Genomic DNA, 23,353 nt, shown 5'->3' with positions numbered 1-23,353 from the left:
GTGCTGGTTGTTATTTCTCCATTGTTGATTCTAATGCTGATATCCAGGAATTCAATTTGTTGTTGGCTGTGTGTTCCCATGAACTCAATACCAAACTGGTTCTTGGTGAGATATTCTTTAAAGTTAATTAGTTGCTGTTCCGTTCCTGACCAGATCATTAGGACATCGTCAATGAATCTGTGCCAACTCTGTATGTATGCTCTGAAATCCTGTTTGGAGAATACATATATTTGTTCGAAGTGGTTCATGAACAAATTGGCCAGGGAAGGTGCGTACAAGGCCTCCATGGCTATACCCTTTATTTGCCGATAGAAAATGTCATCAAATAAGAAGATGGTGTTATTCAGGGTAAATTCCAGAAATTCCTTCGTCATTTCAATGTGCAAGTAGTGGGAAGTTGATGTTTTTTGGAATGTGTAATTCACAGCCTTAAGTGCCAGGGTGTGCTCAATTGACGTATAGAGGGCTTTAACGTCCAGTGTTACGAGTAGGTACTCCTGTTTCCATTTAGTTTCTTCCAAGATCTGTAGAGTGTGCATGCTGTCTCTAATATATGTAGGTATCTTGGTTACCTCTGGACACAGTACATTGTTAATGTAATTAGCAAATGGCTCCGTTATCCAGCCTATAGTGCTTAAAATCGGCCTGCTCTCAGGGATCTTGTCAAAGGTATTATGTACTTTAGGTAAGAAGTATTTTGTCGGTATACGTGGGTGTTTAGGTTTTAGGTAGTCCTGTTCATCATCCGTGATTAGGCCTCTCTTGTGCCATTTGGTGATCAGTTCCATTGCTTATTGCTTTATTAGTACTGTTGGGTTGCTGGGTATTTTGTTGTAACATCCGGGTGTTAGCAGATGTTGTTCTGCCATTTTGATGTAGTCTCCTTTATCTAAAATCACGATGCTCCCTTCTTTGTCGGTCTCTTTAATGATGATGGTCTTATTGTCTTTTAGAGACTTCAATACCTTCATTTCCTCTGGTTTCAAGTTTCCTGTGGCATATTGTTTGTTGGTTCTCGGGTTGTCCTCTAGCAGGTGCAAGTATTTGGTCACTGTCATTTGGAAAATGTCTATGGCGTTGTCCCCATATAGTATCGGGTGAATTTTTATTTCCTCCTTAATTCTGGTATGTCCAGGTTCAGTTCTTGTATATTGAGGTCTTTCATCACAGCTGTCTTTAAAATGGTGTTGTCCGGTGTCTAGGTGTCCAGGTTTACCAATAGGTGTGTATGCTCCAAGTTTTCTATGTCTATAATACTAGCTGTTGGGTCTTCTGGTGTTCTAGTTTGCCAGTTTACTTTTCTAGCAAAGAATTTCTTCAATTTCAGTTTTCTGGTAAATTTGAATAATTCAAGGTGTGATTCCACATGGTCTATGTTTGCTGTTGGTGCAAAGTAAAGTCCTTTATTAAGAATGTCGATTTCCAAGGTACTTGGTGTGTAACGTGACAAATTTAGTACCAGGTTTATCTCCTTGGGTTTCATTGTTGCAATTGTGTCTGCGATCTGGTAAGCATGACAGCGTTTTCTTGCTCTTTGCTTAGGTTTCTTAATCCCACCTCTGGTGCCTCTCGTGGTTGGTTTCCTCTTGCTACTTGATCTCCAGCCAATGGTACCTGGAATCGCACTTTCTTGGTGTTTAGAGGAGTTCTCGTCCCTTTTCTGTATCTTTTTATTTCGTCTAAAAAACAGTACCCTTTTTCATAACTTGGCACAGCTCCCATTGTTGCTTCCTCAATCAGTTCTTCAGTTGCTGTTGTTTCAGCAGGTTCTAATTCATCATTATTTGCTTCATTCTCACTGTCAACTTCAGAGGTCGCCGGAGAGCTGTTGGGAGTGCTTTCCTTGGAGGTGTTACGGTATACGTCATCATATTTAAGCTGAAAGGTGTATATTCTGTTGTCTTTGTAGTCTCTTTCATCACGGGCAAATTTGCGGCATTTCCTCAGTTTTACTTTGTCCTGATGATTTTTGTGTTCCTGTTGTCAATTTCTTCTTTAATGCGGTCTATTTCATTGGTCAGTCTCTGGTGTTCTCTCTCAGCATGTTCAATGAGTAGTTTCAGCATATTTCTTGAGCCCTCCGTCAGGTTCTGTTCCCATTGTGTTGCAAGATCAATGTCTTCAGGGTTGCTGAAGTCCGGGAAGAGGATAATGCTTAATCCTCTCGGTATCTTGTTTTGCTCAATTTATGTCTGTAGGGTGAATATATGTATGTAGGGTGAATATTTCCCAGAATATATTTATCTCTTTGGTGCAACATCTTTCTAGTTTGATGAATACTTGTCTTAGGTTGTCTAGTGCTGCTTTCTTTGGAGGAAATCAGGACGAAGTAAAACTGAGGAAATGCTGCCAATTTGTCATGCACAGGCGTGCAAGCAGTGCTAAGAAACGGCGGCATAGCCCTTTAAGGACGCTGCAACCAGGTGCCTGGAAGTTGGCATGGCAACGCTGGCGTCCTCTCAGCATTTCCTACGGCCGACGCCGGAAGCTGCGGAAAGCTGTCATGTAACCTTTCCTTTTTAGGCACCGCCTTCACTTCGTATCGGTGCTTCTGATTTAGAATTGGTGGCGCTTCGTACCTTGTGCTTTGTATCCTGTTCCCTTGAACCCCTGTTGCAGTTACCCTCCTCCTCCCCTTTCCCTCCTGTGTTCCTGATTGCCTCGTTTCCTCGACCCGGACCGTTACCTGGCTTTGATTCTGGACTGCCTTGTTCTTGTATGCTGCCTGTTTCGTGCTTCGACCTCGGACTGTTCACGGACATCTTTGCCTTCGCCCATTTGTTTTGGTTACTCTTCGTTTGTCTTCTGGATCCTCACTCACCTGGATTGCGTCTGGGTAATTTGGATTGTTGAACTTTGGAACTTTTTGAACTTTTTGGATTGTTCAAACTTGAAACTTGGATTTCCTTGCTACGTACACTAACTCAAAACTGCCAAGTGTGTATTAGGCGTCCTCGTGCCGGCGGGATAGGTGGTTGGGCCTTCCTTGGTTTCTGGATTGTGGACTTCGGATTTGCTTCCCTTCCTTTTTCCACCTGACTCTCCCCGGCATTGATCAGGATAAAAACACGGTAAGCTATAGTCTCGTATGGGAAGGGGGTTGTTATTGGAATTTGACCAACACGTATTGCATTCTTAAACTATTGTGTTCGGGTCTGGTCAGAAGGGTGGTTGGTTATACATTCTGTGTTGTGTTAACCCCTCACTTACAGATCCAACGCCTGTCCTCGGCCACTCGTTCCACCCTGGCTTCACCGATAAAACCTCCTGCGGCACGTGTCTTCATCTGGGTTGTCTGGGTCTCATCTGGCATCCTTTCTTTCCTCTGATTGATCGCTCTGGCTGTCTATTCCTGGAGCCACGGGGTTCCATCAGGAGGAAGAACTCATCGGCTACACGACTTGGGCAACTTGCTTCTGACAAAATTTGCCCGTGACAAAAGAGACTATGAAGACAACAGAATATACACCTTCCAGCCTAAATATGATGATGTATACTGTCACACCTCCAAGGAAAGCACTCCAACAGCTCTCCGGCGACCTCTGAAGTTGACAGTGAGAATGAAGTGAATAATGATGAATTAGAACCTGCTGAAACAACAGCAACTGCAGAACTGATTGAGGAAGCAACAATGGGGGCTTGGCCAAGTTATGAAAAAGGGTACTATTTTTTAGACGTAATAAAAAGATACAGAAAAGGGGCAAGAACTCCTCTAAACACCAAGAAAGTGAGATTCCAGGTACTATTGGCTGGAGATCAAGTTGCAAGAGGAAACTAACCACGCGAGGCACCAGAGGTGGGATTAAAAAACCTAAGCAAAGAGCAAGAAAACGCTGTCATGCTTACCAGATCGCAGACACAATTGCAACAACGAAACCCAAGGGGATAAACCTGGTACCAAATTTGTCAAGCTACACACCAAGTACCTTGGAAATCGACATTCTTAATAAAGGACTTTCCTTTGCACCAACAGCAAACATAGACCATGTGGAATCACACATTGAATTATTCAAATTTACCAGAAAACTGAAATTGAAAAAATTCTTTGCTAGAAAAGTAAACTGGCAAACTAGAACACCAGAAGACCCAACAGCTAGTATTATAGACATAGAAAACTTGGAGCATAGACACCTATTGGTAAACCTGGACACCTAGACACCGGACAACACCATTTTAAAGACAGCTGTGATGAAAGACCTCAATATACAAGAGCTGAACCTGGACATACCAGAATTAAGGAGGAAATCAAAATTCACCCGATACTATATGGGGACAACGCCGTAGACATTTTCCAAATGGCAGTGACCAAATACTTGCACCTGCTAGAGGACAACCCGAGAACCAACAAACAACATGCCACAGGAAACTTGAAACCAGAGGAAATTAAGTTATTGAAGTCTCTAAAAGACAATAAGGCCATCATCATTAAAGAGACCGACAAAGGAGGGAACATCGTGATTTTGGATAAAGGAGACTACATCAAAATGGCAGAACAACATCTGCTAACACCTGGATGTTACAACAAAATATCCAGCAACCCAGCAGTACTAATAAAGCAACAAGCAATGGAACCGATCACCAAATGGCACAAGGGAGGCCTAATCACGGATGATGAACAGGACTACCCAAAACCTAAACACCCACGTATACCGACAATATACTTCCTAACTAAAGTACATAAGACCTTTGACAAGATCCCTGAGGGCAGGCCTATTTTAAATGCTGTAGGCTGGATAACGGAGCAATTCACTAAATACATTAACAATGTACTGGGTCCAGAGGTAACCAAGATACCTACCTTAATTAGAGACAGCATGCACACTCTACAGATCTTGGAAGAAACTAAATGGAAACAGGAGTATCTACTTGTAACACTAGACGTTAAAGCCCTCTATACGTCAATTGAGCACATCATGGCACTCAAGGCTGTGGACTACACATTCCGGAATACATCAGCTTCCCACTACTCGCACATTGAAATGACAAATGAATTTCTGGAATTTACCATGAATAACACCATCTTCTTATTTGATGGCATTTTCTATTAGGAAATAAAGGGTATAGCCATGGGGGCCGTGTACGCACCTTCCTTGGCCAATTTGTTCATGAACCACTTTGAACAAATATATGTATTCCCCAACCAGGATTTCAGAGCATACATACAGAGTTGGCACAGATTCATTGGCGATGTCCTAATGATCTGGTCAGGAACGGAACAGCAACTAATGAACTTTAAAGAATATCTCAACAAGAACCAGTTTGGGATTGAGTTCACGGGAACACAGAGCGCACAACAAATTGAAATCCTGGATCTCAGCATTAGAATCAACAATTTAGAAATGACAAGCAGCACATACAGAAAACCAACTGAAGTCAACTCAGTACTACATGCCACCAGCTCCCATCGAAGGACTACAATTGACAATATTCCCAAGAGGGAATACATCAGAGCGAGGAGGAACTGTAATAATGAAGCAGCATACACAGCAGAGTGTGAATTACTCAAGGAACGCTTCACACAAAGAGGATACAGACAAGAAGCAATAACAACGGCGAGCAATAAAGCCAGGCATACCTCAAGAAAAACCCTACTCAAGCCTAGGGAAAAAAGGGAGAGTACAGACAGTAAACTAAGATACGTCATGCAATACCAACGAGACAGTCACAAGATACAAAAGATACTGGAAAAACATTGGCATATGCTCCAGATTGATGATAATATAGAAACATAGATAACGGAGAGACCACTGATGGCGTACAGTAAAGCCCCAACTTTAAGAACTTTACTTAGCCTATCATTTATGAGAACGGAAGATCCCAAAAAAGACAACTGGCTAACGGCAGCTAAACCAAAAGGGTTTCTCAAATGTGGCACATGCTCGATGTGCAAATACGCCCTAGAGACCAAGACTCTCACTTTTCGGGACAGCCTGAAACACATTATCACTGACATTTTGAACTGTAAAACAAAATATGTGATTTATGTGATTGTGTGTACATGCAAACTAATGTATATAGGCAGCACCATCAGGGAGCTAAGAATCAGGATATGGGAGCACCTGGGGACACTCATATCACAGGAGGCCAAATAATCCTTGGCACAACATTGGCAAGAGAAGCATCAATTGGAACGTAAAGAAGACATCAGATTCATCGGTCTGGAAACCGTCGGAATGGAACCAAGAGGCAGGGATCGAGAACTAAGACTACGCCAAAGGGAAGCCAAGCTAATCTGAAAATACAGGAATTTGCTGCTTGGCCTCAACACAGAACATTAAATTAATGTATTTCTGCGATGTATACTTATTCTCACTTGTATTTTTGTTGGTTGTTGACCTTGCCAATAACTAATGCATTTTACCAAATGTCACAGTGTGTTGATTAGTACAACAATTGGGTGTTTGTCCCTGCATAGCCCAGTCTGGGTATGCACTCACACTCAAACATCCAGAAACTGATCTTTGACCACGCATAGACAGGCATTGGACATTTTATTAAATCACAGACCAACTAAGGGTTCAGTTAATCCATTCACTCTCATATGCTGCTTAGACGCCACTACAACAATTGAGTGATTTACCAGTGTGCATTTATGCATTCCACCCAATATGCATTTAATGTTGTAACACTATTACCTCTGACCACACCGACTGAACACCAACTGAACTCTGACCACATTTAGACAACAATTGAGTGACCTATCAGTGTGCCCTTAGGCCTTGCCACCCAATATGCGCTCACCTTTTCACACTACTACCGCGATCCACGCAATATATTGATAGCTACGTAGTGGTTTGCGCAACTTCTATGCAGCACACAGTAAATGCCCAATTAGTTAAGGACTGAACTCCAACTGGATAGATTTCCAGTACTCATCACATGACGACGCCCCCTATATGTCTTATTTGGCCACCAATCACTGGCCTTTACGCACAGACCAATCGAGGGGCCCCTTGCTCTCGCCTTTTTAATGGCTCTCAGCAAGTTTCACGGGATCACCATAATTGAGCTGATCACCGCAGGACCACGTACAGCGCTCATACCCAACTGGGATTAGGTAAGGAGACTGACTGTCCCCCTTTTCAAGGTTGTGTGAGGCACTGACTTTGTCTTTTCCAGTCGGGGAGTACGACATTCTCTAGAGGGTGCTACAGGCTTGTTAAGACCCACAGCCAGCTACAAATTATGTAAACATGGACGCCGCTCGGGCGGACTATGTGCATGCATAATTTCTATGGGAGGGGTAATTTGCCCGGCTTTAAATATTTAAGTTGAGCTAAATCCTTATGAAATCATCACACACCATCATGGCAGAACATTAACATTGCGGCAGCAATTACAAATTGGGGTTATTTAATCACGTTACTTGTGGTGAAAATGTTGCCTTAATAACTTATAATAAGACTATGGGCCTCATTACAAACCAGGTGTTAAGGATTTAACGGCGCCGTAAAAGGTGTCGGTGCTGTTAAACCCTTAACACCTAATTACGAGGTCCCTTTGCGGGTTGCACTTTAATGCCTGCTTTTATCAGGCGTTAAAAAAACAACCCGCAAAGGGACCTAGGAGCTAATTACGGCACCCTAATTCACGGTGCCGTAATTAGCGCCTTCCCCATTCCCTTTGAGCCCTATGGGCCAAAAATGGGAATGGGGAAGGGGCCATGGTGAATGGGGAATTACCGCCCCGCCAACCTAGGAATGGGGCGGTAATTCTGCCATTCACCATGGCGGATTCCGGCATGGACCATGGTGCTAATAGCACCATGGTCCACCGCCTGGGTTGTAATGAGGCCCTATGTAATTCCAACAAGGGAGACAGGAATGTTACAATGGTTCAATAGTGCTACGAGACCAAGGTTCCGTAGCGCTATGAAAATGAGAACAACGGCCACTGTATTATATACCGACATCACATGGAACAAGAAATCCAATCTAACAACACACATGGTGGGGATGTGGCCAACACTTATTCATGTCAGCTGCTGCAACAATATTGGAATTATGAAAGGAATCCTGCAACCGGCCTCTAGCCAACTTGATAACAATCGGTCACATCCCTGGACTGGATTCTGATATGAAATATCTCGCACAGGCGACACTTGCAGCACAGCCAATCGGGTATTCTCTTAAGGGTGCTAAACCACCTCCATCAAATCACCATACATAGGCACAGCGAAAGAATCCATGCTTGAGCATTAACATGCTGCAATTAACTCAACCATTAATCATCATACCCACTTATCTTAACAGTGACTATCCAGTCCAATCATTGAAACTGACAACAGCCCTCACTAACCAGGACCAAGATACTGACATTACTGGTAAGCTTGCCTTCATCAGCATTTATAAATCCAGGGAACAGGCGCAATAAAGGCGTATGCTAACAAAATGTCACTTCTTCCTCCCTGCCTTCCCATGTTTCAAGCAACAATCAGCGTGATCTTACTATTACCCTTCCTTAACCATTGTTAATCACCATACGTACTATTACTGTACCACACTTGATATGTTTGGACTACGTGACATTCCACAAATATTAACATGCCAACGTAAACTAAATGTGAAATATGCACACACCGGGCACTTGTCACGGATTTGTCATGTGAATATATATGCAAAATGTACGCTATGGTCTCGTTTTTTGTATGAACCAATCCAAATTTTTTTAATTAATTTTAACTATTCCTAAACCTTATCACAACCCAGCAATAACACCATTCACTGGGCACTCTTTCACGATAAAACACCACTTGTACTATGAACAGCCTTGAGAAAAACCCTAAGGTTGAAACAGGTGTTGGCACCAAGAAAACCTAGGCAATTGCCTACTCGGTACACTATGGGAGTTTGGAATTACTAGGATGTATGTCACAAGAATGACAATCATTGTATGAAACACTTGACAAACAATAAATCAACCTGTATTGGAAAAACTTACAAAGTTTGCAATTTAAACTTATTAAAAACAAGCACCACTTGGTCAGCGCCGGAGTAGGAGTTTTGGATCTCAGGTACCATAGCAATGTTCCATTTCTGTGTCATAGTTCCAAAGTTAATGGGCAAAGTATGATCTTCTATGTAACCCAATGACATTGAATTAATTACACGCATATTATCCCTTCAATTTTCATATTAAGTTTAATTTCTTCAAACTTAACAGGGGATCTGGTCATCGACTTCCTGTGTTGACCCAAACCTGCAATGAAGCCCATAAACATTCTTGCACAGTCAGAGGCTAATGGATGAATTGTTTGCTTATCTTGAAAAGCAGATCCTGTTGACCCCTCCTCCATGTTCACTGTACATCCCTCTGGGATAGGCCTGTGATCAGTATCTCTGAGCTGGCCACAACTTGGATTTTAGTTTTAAGAATTTAATCAGAGTTCAATTCATCAAGGGTTGGATCTCTGTTGATTCAGCTGTTTACTCCACCCCCAATAACTCCTCTGTCATGCATGAATACAGACTCCTCTCTGGCCCTCAAACTGTAAGGGTATTGTATTTCAGATAGAGAGGCAGAGCAAAGCCCTGGCATCCATTGGGGGAAGGTGGCTTTGATTCTCAGTGTAAAAGTCAGCTCCGGTGAACAGAAATCTATACTTTCAATGTAACTTTTTTTTCCTTTAGACATGAGGCCCACATACCTATTTGACCTAATCTAATCTGCAGATTTCAGCTGTGCCATACCAAGAAGGTTCATCTTTCCATTATACTTTATATTAAACTGGCACAGGTCCTGGAGTTTCACTGATGTACAGTTCCTTTCAATCCCAGATGCAAATGTCTTTATGTTTCCATGCTGCTCTGTGTTTTATCAAAGAAAACGGCATTTCCTGTTTGCAGTTTAAAAATCATCACACTTAAATGAAAAGTAATTAATACATAGCACTTCATACATAACTCATCAGAAGATTACCATTGTAACTGTATCAATCCTGCTCTATTTAAAATGTGTATGACTGCTATTGTGGCCTTTGTTTTCTCAACACTGGAAACCTGAGGAAAGAAGTGAACAGCATCAGGCACTTCGTAATTATGTGTCAGGTTTCCCAGAGCTAAAGTTCTACAAGTTAACAATGCAGGGCAGTACATAACCACATGTTCTCTGTTCTGTGTCACCGTTAAGTCCCCACATGTGTCCCAACCTGTCTCAACCTCCCTATTTGGGATCTTATTTGTCTGATTTCCCCAGTTGGAAGCAAGTTCAGCCTATATCTCAGGAACTGTAAAGCTCAATAAGAATTTGGGAATCTATCCAGATATTTTGGAATATTCCCCAATTTTTTTTATCCAGAAGTGATAGGCTATAGTACAGTTTTGCCTGCCATGTGTAAGCAATTTTAGCTATCCAATCTTCTCTTAACAACACCCTTTTAACCTCATTTGGATAGTTCTTAAGGTCTTTCACCGATACATCCGACCTCGTTAAAATTCCATCCGCTCACTCCCTAAAGTTAACAACTGCCCTGTGCGTGGACCGGAGGATATGATATGATAAGTCATTTATAACATGCCTGTACACAAGTGTTTCTAGGTGCGAAACATATGTCCTCATACAATAAGTCCTTCAGAGGTATCAGTATCTTTCTGTATAATGATAGTATCCTCCAATCCAGTACTGCACTAAGCGATGTTAAACCCAACTCAAACCACAAAGAGCAAACCGAGCACCCTCTTCCGAATTCTGGACTCAATCCTTTCATATTTTATCTAGCGAAGATAGGAACTGATCTCTGTTCCATATAACATACCCGGCTCCACCTTCACCTTATAATAAGACAATAATGGACGGATAGAAAAGCTACAATACTTAGCTCTGATCTTTCTCATCTGGGCTCCGGCCTGGGTGGCCTGTACAAGTAAATGGAAAAGAACAACCTCCTTATTATCGACTGCATCCAACTTAAACCCCAAATAGGTCATTGATGCTGTCGGTATTATTATATGATCATCCATATGCAGAGTAAAATCCTGCTTTTCTTTTTTTTATGTGGGTCTTATTATACTTGTCTTTTTCCCATTAATACATAAATCGTTGGCCACAACATATTCCTTGATGGCATCCAGTAATCTTTGGAGGCCCAGCAGTGTCCTATCCATCAAAATAACATCATTTGCATATATCAGGAACAGGATTGTCACAGTGGATATCCTGGGGGGCAAAGAATGCCTTCCTCAAGGCGTCTTCCAGGTCAGCCAAGTATAGGCTAATGCACAGCCCTGACAGAGACCCCTCAGCGCACAGAAGACCTCTGTAAGGTCGCTCTGCCCAGTCAACCGTACTCGCAACACATTGTGTTCATGAATATGTATCAAGATTGACAGCAGTGGTCCCGGGACCTGCCAGTCTCTCAGTTTAAGCCAACGCAGGTTACAGTTCATGTAGTCAAATGCCTGCTTGAAATCTACAGCTGCCAAGAATAATTGCAGTGTTTCATCCCTAAGGGATTTTAAGAGAATATAAAGCATGTTCCAGTGTGTTAATTAATGGTCAAGTGAAATGAGATATGCCCCCGAAATCGACATGGCAAAAAGGCACTGCTTACATGTTTACCTCGATCTCACTACTCCCTGAAGTGGAATCCTTACAAATCACAAACACAATGAAAAGCGACCATAGAAGCTTATCACTCGCCTGGAAGACAAACTTGGAACAAAGACTGCGATTAGATTTACCTCTGTTACAGATCAATAATGCACAGTCGAGATTACGTATTAACATGCAGGAAGCACAAGTGATCTCAACAAGATTCTTAAATTCCATAGAGGCAGGTTCCAGGCAACTTGATTTTCAATGGATTCTCGACCCCTTTAAACGCATGCCTAAAAATACTCGGGTGACGAACCCTAACTACAAACATGCATATCATCGTGAATTGGTATTAAAGAGAAAACTGAAGCGCGAAGGGATTAAGGAAACATTGATTTTATCACTAGACCAACGACACAATGCGAGGAAAAAGATTAACCAAAGATATAAAAATTGGATAATGACATCCACAGCTGTCAGGAATGGCACTCTGTCAAGAGTGGCACAGGTTACCCAAGTAGGGTTTGGGTGGCTGTGCTGAGGTAAGGTAGCAGATAAGCACACACAGCAGGAAGTTCAATAAGAAAGAAGAGTAGCAAACAGTAGCTGTGAGCCAAAAGAGGTAAAAGATACAAAGGTACAAACAAACTGGATTCCCTCTTGGGGTGTATGCTGAAATGGGGAAGAGTGTTCCACAAACCTTAGGAAACTCCAGCCTTCTGCACAGATTGCTATAACAGAGGCCCACGCTGTATGCTCATGGCTGGGAACAACAGCAGTGGGTGTCTGTAACACTGAAAACGCGACAAAGGAAGGGGCAGAGGTTGCCTGCCGGAAACCAACAGGCAAGCTCTGTACAAAGGGATTACATAAGACACATGAGAAGACAAGAACAGAAATATCCAGCGAAAAGGAAGTCAATGAGCAATCTAACAGAAGGAAATGAAGGAAAGGCAGTTAGACTGAAATAGATAACCTAAGGTGGAGTACAGAGGACTCAAGGAAGAGAACAAGGAGCAGCAGTCAGGAAAACAGAAGGCTGCAAAGTAGGAAGCAGGTCTGCAATCAAGAGTGGCACTAGGTGCAGGCAAACTGTATTGGACTGCGGAGGACTGTAGTAGGCTGAAAGGCAGGGAGTCCAGAAGAACAGGACAGAGAGAGATTAGCAGTAGGCGACAGACAGAGAGCCCAAAAGAATAGGGCCCCTAGGTAGGGAGCCCAGAGGAGCAGGGCTGTAGGCAGCAAAGAGGTGCAGGCTGCAAGGTAGGGAGCCCAGGGAACAAGGGCTTGGAGACAGCAGAAGGTTGCAAGCTGCACGGTAGGGAGCCCAGAGGACAAGGGCTGTAGGCAGCCAGAGTGAGGTAGGCTGCAGGGCAGGGAACCCACAGGACAAGGACGGTAGGCAGCGGAGTGAGGCAGGCTGCAGGGCAGGGAGCCCAGAGGACAAGGATTGTAGGCAGCCGGAGTGAGGCAGGCTGCAAGGCGGGCTGCAGAGGACTAGGACTGCAGGCAGCCGGAGTGAGGTAGGCGGCAGGGCAGGGAGCCCAGAGGACAAGGACTGTAGGCAGCCGGAGTGAGGCAGGCTGCAGGGCAAGGAGCCCAGAGGAGCAGGGCAGCAAGGAGTGAGCCCAGAGGAGCAGGGCCACTGACTGTAGAGGGCTGCAGAGGACTGTAATAGGCTGCAAGGCAGGAAGCCCAGAGGGCAAGGGCTGTAGGTAGAAGGCAGCGGAGCGTGAACGGCTGCAAGGCAGGGAGCCCGGAAAGGGCACTGGAACAAAACAGGATAATGCAGCAACAGGAACAGCATACAAAGTAAAGGGTCAAGGCAAACAGGAGCGGGGAGAACTCAAGATGCAAGACACTGTGCTCCTGCAGGCAGCTGCTTATATACAGCCCTGCCCTGTTCTGAGGCAGGCTAATTGACAGCACCTGTGGCAGCACACCTGATGACAATCTGCCTCCTCCCTCTCTGGTCCTGAGCAGGTGGAAGCAGCGCTGGCCGCTAGGGCTTCTGGGGATTGTGGTCCCAATAACGATGAATGAGAATAGCCAGGAATTGAGGACTCTAGCCAGGTGCATTATGGTAAATGTAGTTAATTGAATAAAATAAGAAAGAACCAAAGTTGAGCAAATGGAAATAAAAGAACAAGGCGTGAAAAGGAGTTGTTCAAGGAGCATTAGGAGAATAAATGAGTACCAAGTAGTCCATGATGGTTGCCAATGCGTGTGCCAGCGGCGTGGGCATGACAACAGCAGCTCGCTATCAACATGATGCAGAACGAATGCTCCAAGCGATAAGGAATCGGTCATCTGCAACACTATGCTCCCTTCTTGATGGGAAAGCAACTCAATCGATGGTTTTCATCTCAGAAGTATCGGAAGCAACTTAGGTCTCACATTTTACCGCCCTGTTTGCAAAATCAACTAATACTACCAAAACTACGATAATGACCAGATTTGAACAGATCTCAACTGAAACCATAGAGATTCCTACTAAAATACAGAGATGGAATTTAACATGGGATAAAGATTCAATTACCAACCAGATTAAACATCTTAACGGCTCTTGCGCACCAGAACCAGATGGTCTATCTAACTTCCATCTTAAAACGAATCCTGAAGCCTGGGCTGAATTCTCTTTTGCTGCCTTACAGATAATTTGCAAACTAAATCAACTACCGGAAAATTCGAAATCAGCAATCTTAATTCCTATTCACAAACAAAGGAACATTTTAGACCTATTGCCTTATTGGACCCTCTAGGAAAGCTGTTTGCTGCAATGCTAGTTAAAAATGTATATTCCTGGATGAAAGAGACACAGAGAGGAGACCCCAGACAAACTGGGTTTGCCAAAGGGGACAGCACAAATCTTAATTTGCTGATTCTCAACCTTTTGAAGCTGGACACCTTTACTACAAAGACTAATCTTTATGCAAACTTCCTAGATCTAAAACAAGCATTTGACTCGGTTGACCACAAGATACTATGGAACAAATTAGAGAGATGGCAGTGCCCAGCAGACACATTAGCTGCGATAAAAGCATTACACTCAGCAATATCTGTTAAAGTTTGTTTATCAGCAAATGGAGTAACAACAGGGATAATTAAAACGGAGAGAGGACTGAAGCAAGGCTGTTCCCTCGCTGCTACACTCTTTACTCTTTATATCCCAGATATTGCTGAATCACAAAAGGATGTGCGTGCATTACCACCTTTCTAAAATGACACCGCTGTACTGTGGCTCATCTACACAGATGACCTTGTGATATTCGACAAAACACAAATAGATTTGCAAAGACGGTTAGATAGCTTTGCCCTATACATTCAAAATAACAACATGATGATCAACATTGAAAAGTCACAGGTCATGTCATTTTCAGGAACTTGAAAATGCAAACGGAGACCCCTTGCATTATTCCTTCATTCTGTCTGACTCGCTGAAGTTAAATCTTATAAATATTTGGGAATTCGTTTGAATTGCAGCATTGGCGAACAAGAATGGTCCAATATTCTACGAGAGAAAACACTATCATTAGCCAGACAAGCCCTCATACTGCACCAAACATTTGGAAAATTCTCCATGTGCCCACTACAAACCTTCTACCGTCAGAAAGTAATCACAATTCTGAGTTATGGAGCTGAAACCATCTTAAACCTACCTCATGAAATTTGGGATAAGCTAGAAGGCTTGTTTTGGCGCAAAGTCCTGGCTCTGCCCAAAGCATTTCCGATAGCGAGAATACGCTTTAAAATTGGCCTACAATCAATCCATTCCTTAATTCTATGGAAGTCCTTAGACCTGTACCGCAAAACCATTGTTGACGATGATATTCCTACAATGGAAATATTAAGAACTAGGACTAACATTGCAACCAATTCAAACCTAAATAAATGGAAACTTCGCTGTGAAGATTGGATTGATGCATTGGGAAGTTCAGCAGGTATCCTAAAACAAAATCCGATGGTACTAAAAAGGAAAATTCAAAACAACGATTGGATACAGATGCAGAATCAGAAGACTACATACAGAATGGCCATTAATTGCACTATGGAAATGCGAAAATGTAATCAATTGCCTCCATATCTTCAACTTTTCCCATCATCAAAATTCTGTGATCTCTTTCTTCGACTCACATTGAACCTGTTATCCACACGAGAATTGCGTGGCCAAATGAAACTAGGTGAACTACCAAACACCTGTCGGTGCTGCCTGGATGTTGAAATAGTTGAAACCTTACATCATTTACTCATGGAGTGCAGAGCCTTAGCTCCAACAAGAAGGAAATACACGCAAAGATACTCTCAAAATATAGCTGTGTATACACCAGAAGATCGTTGGAATTCTATTTTACTAAGCAAAGAAAAAACAGTTATTTTTGCAGTTCTTTCATTTTGGCTAGAATTGTCGGCTCTCATATTGGAGTAACTGCTAAGGACCATGGAATATGCTTTGACATAAAATGGTAATTTGAGATCGAAATTCACTTTTATTATTATGTTGAGAGATCTTCGTTTATTTGCTTTGTATTAGCTATAATATCCATAATGAAAAAAGTTTGTAATAAACTCATTTCTAAAAATTAAAAATAAAAATAAATAATCTATGTTACATAGTTACATCAGGTGGAAATTTCAGACATAGTTGCCTAGTTACATATTTACATAATGACTTAAGCATAGTTAAATGTAAAGTTAGTCTTAGGCGCAAGGAGGAGGCCTTACTGTGATTCTGTTGCTAAATGATCACTGCTGGGATTATAATCTATTCTCCTATGTTCCCCCACTACAATCAGTTCCCTACTGCGATTTTGCTCCTAGGTGTTTCTAAGCATTCAGCACTCTAATTGTGAGCCACTCTATATTGTTTGTAGTTGTCCCCACTTTGATTTACCTTGATGCTAGGTGTCCCATACTGGAATTTTTGGCCATATGCATTGTCAGCTGCTTGGTGTCTCCAACAGTGATATTTTCATACTGCGATTTTGCTCCTTGGTATCAGCCACTCTGATGTTCCTCTTTGGTATCCCCACTGTGATTTTGCTCCTACATGTTGCCACTGAGAGTTTTATCATTGTAGACCATAACTGGGAATTTGTGCCTAGGTGTCACCCTCTGTGATTTTAATGTCCACCACTGTTATTTTCTTCTAGGTGTTCCACATTGGGCTTTTGGCCCCTAGATGTCCCCACTGTGGTTTGCTCTCCACTTTTAGGTCTGTTTCCTCAATGCGAGAGGTTAAGATTTATTCTAAACCTTCCAGCCATCACCTCTATTGTCACCCCGAGTGGGATAGGTATGCCCAGACATCGATCCCGTGCCTGCAGGCCTAGAGACCGAAGCTACTCCTCGCGGATGACACCCTACAATGAGGCTGGAACATGTCTGGGGATGCTTGTGGTCTCATGCAGAAGGGATGTGGCCGAGCAGTTTGGGCTGGTCTTTCCCCTTTTCTAATGGCTTGGCAGGCGAAGAACGATATTCTGGAGGGTGCCCAGCACAATGCCAGAGGTTAAGATTTATTCTAAACCTTCCAGCCATCACCTCTTTTGTTTTGCTATTTTCACCCCGAGTGGGACGGCTAGGCCCAGACGTGGGTCCTGTGCATGCTGGGCCAAGAGACCCAAGCTACTCCATGCTTATAGCGCCCAATGAGGGTGAAACATGTCTGGGGATGGTTGTGGGCTCGTGCAGAAGGGATGTGTACAAGCAGTTCAGGCTGGACTGCCCCTTTGGGGGTGGGACAAAGCCTGATTTGCATATGGTCTTTCCCCTTTTGTAATGGCTTGGCAGACGAAGAACGATGGTCCGCAGGGTTGCCCAGAGCAATGCCAGAGGTTAAGATTTATTCTAAACCTTCCAGCCATCACCTCTTTTGTTTTGCTATTGTCACCCCGAGTGGAACGGGTATGCCCAGACGTGGATTCCATGCCTGTTGGGCCTAGAGATCCAAGCTACTCCTCACTGATGATGCCAAGCGATGCTGAAACATGTCTGGGGATGGTTGTGGTCTCGTGCAGAAGGGATGTGACCAAGCAGTTTGGGCTGGATTCCCCTTTTGGGGGTGGGGCCAAGCCTGCTTTGCATATGGACTTTCCCCTTCTGTAATGGCTTGGCAGGCGAAGAATGATGGTCTGGAGTGTTGACCAGAGCAATGCCATAGGTTAAGATGTATTCTAAACCTTCCAGCCATCACCTCTTTTGTTTTGCTATTGTCACCCCAAATGGGACGGGTATTGCCAGACATGGGTCCCTTGCCTGTTGGGCCTAGACACCCAAGCTACTCCTCACTGATGACGCCCAATGAGGCTGAAACATGTCTGGGGATGCTTGTGGTCTCGTGCAGAAGGGCTGTGATCAAGTAGTTTGGACCGTACTGCCACTTTGGGGGTGGGACAAAGCCTGGTTTGCATATGGTCTTTTCCTTTTGTAATGGCTTGGCAGGCGAAGAACGATGGTCTGGAGGGTTGCCTCGAGCAATGCCAGAGGTTAAGGTTTATTCTAAACATTCCAGCCATCACCTCTTTTGTTTTGCTATTGTCACTCCTATCTTAACCAGATTAACAATGAAAACAGGAGGCTTAAGCAAGCATGAAGAGAAACCTGTTTACCAACAGAAAAAATGACATGCTAGCGACAACTTTGGATCTACAGAGTAGAAATAATGAATACAAAAGAAGCTCACTACGCCTACCGCTTAAAGTCGGCATAATGCGCCCAGAAGGAAAAGTTCAAAAAAATTAAAGAATTGAAAAACTTTTCAGCCTCCAACACATCATAAGCCCCATTCCAACAATTCTGCGAGTCCATCCCAGCGCACTTCAGTGACAAAATCCGACAAATCCAGCACCTCATATGCAAAGGCCCAACAACAGCATAAATGAAGCACTGTAAGAAGTAGTGAGCAAAGCCTTCATATTGGCGCCATGAACGTTCTACCCTTTCTCAATGCAAGAATGAATGACCACAGTCAGCCAGCCAATTAGCAAGATTTCTCGAAGAACAAGGCGTTGACCGACAAGCCTTTAAAACCGTGTATGTTAGTCTTCTCTTCAAGAAAGCTACAGTTAACCCTGACGACCCGACACGTTACCGTCATATCGCCAACACATCCTTTACTCCAAAAATCCTCACAAAATTCAACTATTGACATTACGTTCATGATGTGGTAACCAATTACTTGTTACACAAATCCCTACACAAATTCTGAACTATAAGTTGAATGGAATCTACCATCTTCGCAGTTGGAACCTTCTAATAACAACGCATATGCAACATCGCCAAATGCACATATCTCGCTGGACAGTTCTGCAGCATTCAACACACATTCTTGATAAAAAAGACTTCTGGCCATCGGATTAGAGAGAACTGCACTAGTCTCTATCACATCATTTCCCACGGACAGGATAGGGAACGCACTCATGGCCCCTTTCAGGGCACATCACCACAACATTATCTATGGCCTACCCAAAGGTTACAGCCTTTTTACCCCTTTTCTTCAACATCTACATGAGTCAGGTCACAAAGCCAAGATGGATCAACACAGGCAAGGACAGAAAAAGGTTACAAAAAGCACTGATTTATTAGCGTTTTTTACAAAACTGGGAACAGAGAGAAATATACCCGATTTTGGGTTATCATCACTGTGTGGAATTCCGTGAAACCAAAAACAAATGCAAGCCTCTGACCTTTCACAATTCTATGTCTGTAGATCCCCTTACCTGAGGATCTGTTTCCCTTTCTCAAGTTACATTGAAGGTTACATGGCTATGCACCTCTTTCTTTGCTCCGTGTTGCGCTGATTTTGATCCTTTGCTTCTCGTCCTTGATTCAGGGGACAGGTGTCTGCCTGTGTCTCGGGCCCTATGTGCACCTGCATATTAAGCCTAGGCAGCAACCACAGGTAGGACTGGGTACCAGCAGGCCAAGACCAATGGCTGCCATCAGGAAGCTGGCCACATTGGCGTATTGACAGGCTGGGTCTGTAGTACCTCTCTTCCTCTCTGTTTGAGGGTCATGCCTCTAGTCACCATCACCCTATTCTTGTCTAAGCCCTTGAAGATTTGATAAGGCTCATGCTTAAGGGCGCTGTGTCTATTCTTCCTCTACACTCCACTAGTCATTCGTTCAAGTTTTCATGCACCCCCTCATCTTTCTGCCATGTGCTCATTCCTCTTACCCTCCTCAACTCGTATTGTGTGATTGTTTCTCCTCAGTGACTTCTTGGCTATCTGTCCTAGTATTCTTAGTCTTTTTGTATCTAGCCTCCTCTTTAATCTTCCTCTTTGCCACCTCCCTGGCATTTCCTCAAAATCCCTTCCCTTTATCCTTGACCTCCCTCCTCTGTGTTTCATCACACTCCTCCTCTACTGTCTTACTGGAGTCTCCTACTTTCATCATGTGCCTTCCTTTGTACCTCTCCTTTCTCTGCTTCATGTCTTCTGTTGTTCCTCTATTTCTCCTCCTCACTCCACCCATCATATTTTCTCTGCACCCTCTTTTGGGTCTCAAACTTTTACTGAGTTTCCACCTTCCCTCTCTTTCAAACCTCTTAGTTTCCCCCTCCTTGCCATTATTCACTACTTCTTTCAACTTTCTTGCCTTCTCTCTAATCATTCCTTTCCAGCTCCCTTCCTTCTCCTGTTGCTCCACTTTCTCCTCCTCCTTCTGTTTCCAGAGCTCTCCTAGTCTGTCTCACCATGGCCTTCAATCACCCTCTGTCACACAAAAAGCTTTGCTGTCCCCATGGACCACTGTCGCTTAATTTTACTCAGGGTGCCTACGGTTGTCCCCCTTATACTCAGATTGTTTTTTTAGCCAACTCTCACGTTGGTTGTGCCATTCAACTGGGCCTGCTGCTCCCTCTCGGATCTAAATGCAGACTAAGTGCTTGTATAGGTCAGCTGCCATCTTGGAAGAACCACTTTGAGCATGTGAAGTGTGGGGATGCTCTAGCAGAGCCCAGTACTTTGCAGTTCAAGCAGGTACTCCTTCACCACGTATGCTGATCAGCGATGGGGGTTTCCTGCCAGCAAAACTGCTCGCATGCATCATGAAAGTGTGTGAACTAGTCTTTCTCTCGCCACCCAGACATATTTCTGACCCTAACAGTTTCACAGTATTTCCTTCTGTACACAAGCCCAGGATTTGGCAGCCTCAGCCTTAAATAACCCTCCAGTGCCGGAGGTCTTACCACAGTAAAACTGGGTATGTTTGGGGTGCATTGATGCTCCCAGCTCGGAGGGGGCTCTGAGGCTCTACTTTTACTGGTGTTCTTCCTTAAAGGGAGGGGGGTTGTTTGCTCTTTATAAAAAGCTCCTGCCAGCTGACTAGAGCATGCTGCTGTAATCCAGGAGCCCCTCCCCATGCTGCCCCCTGGCCCACCATGGCACAGCTGTCGGTGGCACTCAGCCTCCATTGTTACACCTATCTCACTTTACCACAAGAATCAAGCATGGGACATTATCACATAATCCCCACTCTTCCTCTGAGCTCCACCAGTGGCTATCTAATATGTGCCTGCTGAAAGAAATCTATACTTGCCCGTAAGTGCTCTTACCTGTGCACTTACAAGTAATTGAGAGATGGGACCCTCACTGTTCAGCCTCAAAAGCACATGCTGTTCTCCTGCTTACATCGTGTTGTCTTAAGAAAATAAGGCGATGACACTCAGTCCAGACATTCTTCCCTCCTCTCGCTCACCAATCATGAAAGTCGGATATCACGACACAATTGCCATACAATGGAACCCACAAGAGTGAGAACTGAACCCTGATGGACAGCAGCACACCAAAGACTCCACTACTAGGTCAACCGCAGAATGAAACACAAATGTTTCAGTGTATCACTTAACTCGAAATAACAGAATTCTCAATGAATTCCTTAATCTTCACATCTTCCCCGAACTAACTAACTCAGCTCCATATCTAATGTACCTTTACATAACTCACAGGCCGCCAAACACATAACACCTTCATGTCTACTAACACCAGATTACCTTCGGCAGAGTAGTACAGAGGTTGGTGCATCACAAACCACTTTTAACTGTCACCCACAAGCCCATATCAGCGGTGAACCCTGTGTCCCAGCACTGTCATCCAATGGATAATGTGGTCTATTTCAATACCTTTAACCACATAGAGCAGGACATGCTCTCAGGAAACAGGTATATCCGGCCTGCGATCACCAACACTAACCCCTCTGCCCCACTAATGGCCCAATAACTATCTCTTTTTGCTTAGGCATTATCAGTGAGGCCACCAAAATAGCAGAGGTGCACAATACAAGACTACTGTATGTCCCATTACAGTGCTATTAGTGTTTTCATATATTACCTGCTGGTGTTCCTTTGCTGGAAGTAGCTGTATTGCTCGATTCTGCAAGAGATAGAAATCAACTTTAAATTGTAATTCTTTCCATATTCGACTCAAGATGAATATAACCACTGGTACACATGTAAAATAGTGATAAAATATGCAACAAAGAAGATTCTGCTACAATTAATTTAAGGTTGTCAAGCTGTGTGGTCTGTGGTGAATTTGTTTCCTGCAGTGCTGAAAACCATCAAAGGACTCGAGCATTGAGCCAGATAAAGGGAGTATAATCAGTAATAAGGTGAATTACCATCTAGAAAGTTAGTATTTTAGGGCATCCATGGCCCAATTCAAAGCCAGACACTGTATCTCATTGGCAGCATACTCCCTTTCCCTAGAGACGAGTTTACAAATGATATAAAGTATGGATTGCTCACACTCCTTTCATTCCTGGGACAGAACAGGACTGTGGCCAACCCTGGAGGCCTCAGTTTGAAAGATTAACATCTGGTTAACGTCTGGCATTTTGAAGAGCGACAAAGGGCAAAGTGAGTTCTTCAATCAATTGAAGGCCCCTCCATCATGTGAATCTACATCATGTTAATCTAGACATCCGGCTGTTCTTGTAGCCTTTGAGTAAATCAGTGAGATGTCCGGCCACAGTTGAGAAGCGTGCGATAAATATTCACCACCATCCGACTAGACCTAGAAAGGCTGTGAGTTGTCCTTTGCCCTAAGTGGTGGGACTTACTAAATAACTTCAACTTTAGCCTTTTGTCTGTGTACAGCAACTCTCCCCACTTTAAGTCACAAATACTTAATTAAAGGCAAAGCTAGATGTCTGCTGATCAGTAAAGAGAGGTTTTCTGACGGTGAGAATGCTCACCTGTGTCATAAAATATTGTGAGAAATAGTCTTTTGTGAAGGCAGCATGAAGTAGACACAGACAAAAATGTTTGTGTTTGTTTTTTATTTGTATTTTATATAGCGTCTTAAGCCAAGGCACGGTACAATACAAATTAGTAACCTAAAAATAAAAGCAATCTGTCACATTAACCATGATGGAGAAGATAGGACTTTAACAACTTACGAAATAAGAAATAGAGGGAAATAGAGCAAAGTGAAAGTGGAAGAGCATTCCAATGTAGGGGAGCTAAGACGGCAAATGACCGAAAGCGAGACTGGCACAGGGAGGACGTGTAGCCACTAGACGAAAATGAGAAGAGCCAAGAGATCGAGAGGGAGTATAGAAGGAAACAAGGGAAGAGTTATAGTCAGGTGCAAGATCATAAAGTTCCTTAAAAACCAGACATAGAAAGTCAAATTTAATCTGAGAATGAAAATCTAGCCAACCAAGAGTAGAAAGTGAAGAAGAAATGGAGTCACGAAAAGAAAGACGACCGAGAAGATTGATGGAAGCATTGAAGACAGATTTTAAGGCGCGTAACAAGTAAGTGGAAGACCACAAAGAGCAGTAGAACAATAAAAAAGCAGAGGAAAAAATGAGAGAA

General features: G+C 43.4%; 1 protein-coding gene across 11 annotated transcripts in view; it reads right to left on the bottom strand.

Moving 5' to 3' along the window:
• Window positions 1-23,353, bottom strand: part of MUC13 (mucin 13, cell surface associated) — a 449,549-nt gene that overhangs the window by 216,118 nt on the left and 210,078 nt on the right. For 10 of the 11 annotated variants that reach the window (XM_069616647.1, XM_069616650.1, XM_069616649.1 and 7 more), the window contains one exon: window positions 21,864-21,905. The exons of the other annotated variant lie outside the window; for it this stretch is intronic. In XM_069616647.1, the coding sequence (XP_069472748.1) occupies window positions 21,864-21,905 (42 nt within the window). The remainder of the gene's footprint in view (window positions 1-21,863; window positions 21,906-23,353) is intronic. 11 annotated transcript variants of the gene reach the window in all.

This window comes from Ambystoma mexicanum, chromosome 9 (assembly GCF_040938575.1).
Source record: "Ambystoma mexicanum isolate Mex_15411 chromosome 9, UKY_AmexF1_1, whole genome shotgun sequence".
In the NCBI taxonomy this organism is placed as follows: domain Eukaryota; kingdom Metazoa; phylum Chordata; class Amphibia; order Caudata; family Ambystomatidae; genus Ambystoma; species Ambystoma mexicanum.
This window is presented reverse-complemented; position numbering and strand designations above follow the sequence as displayed.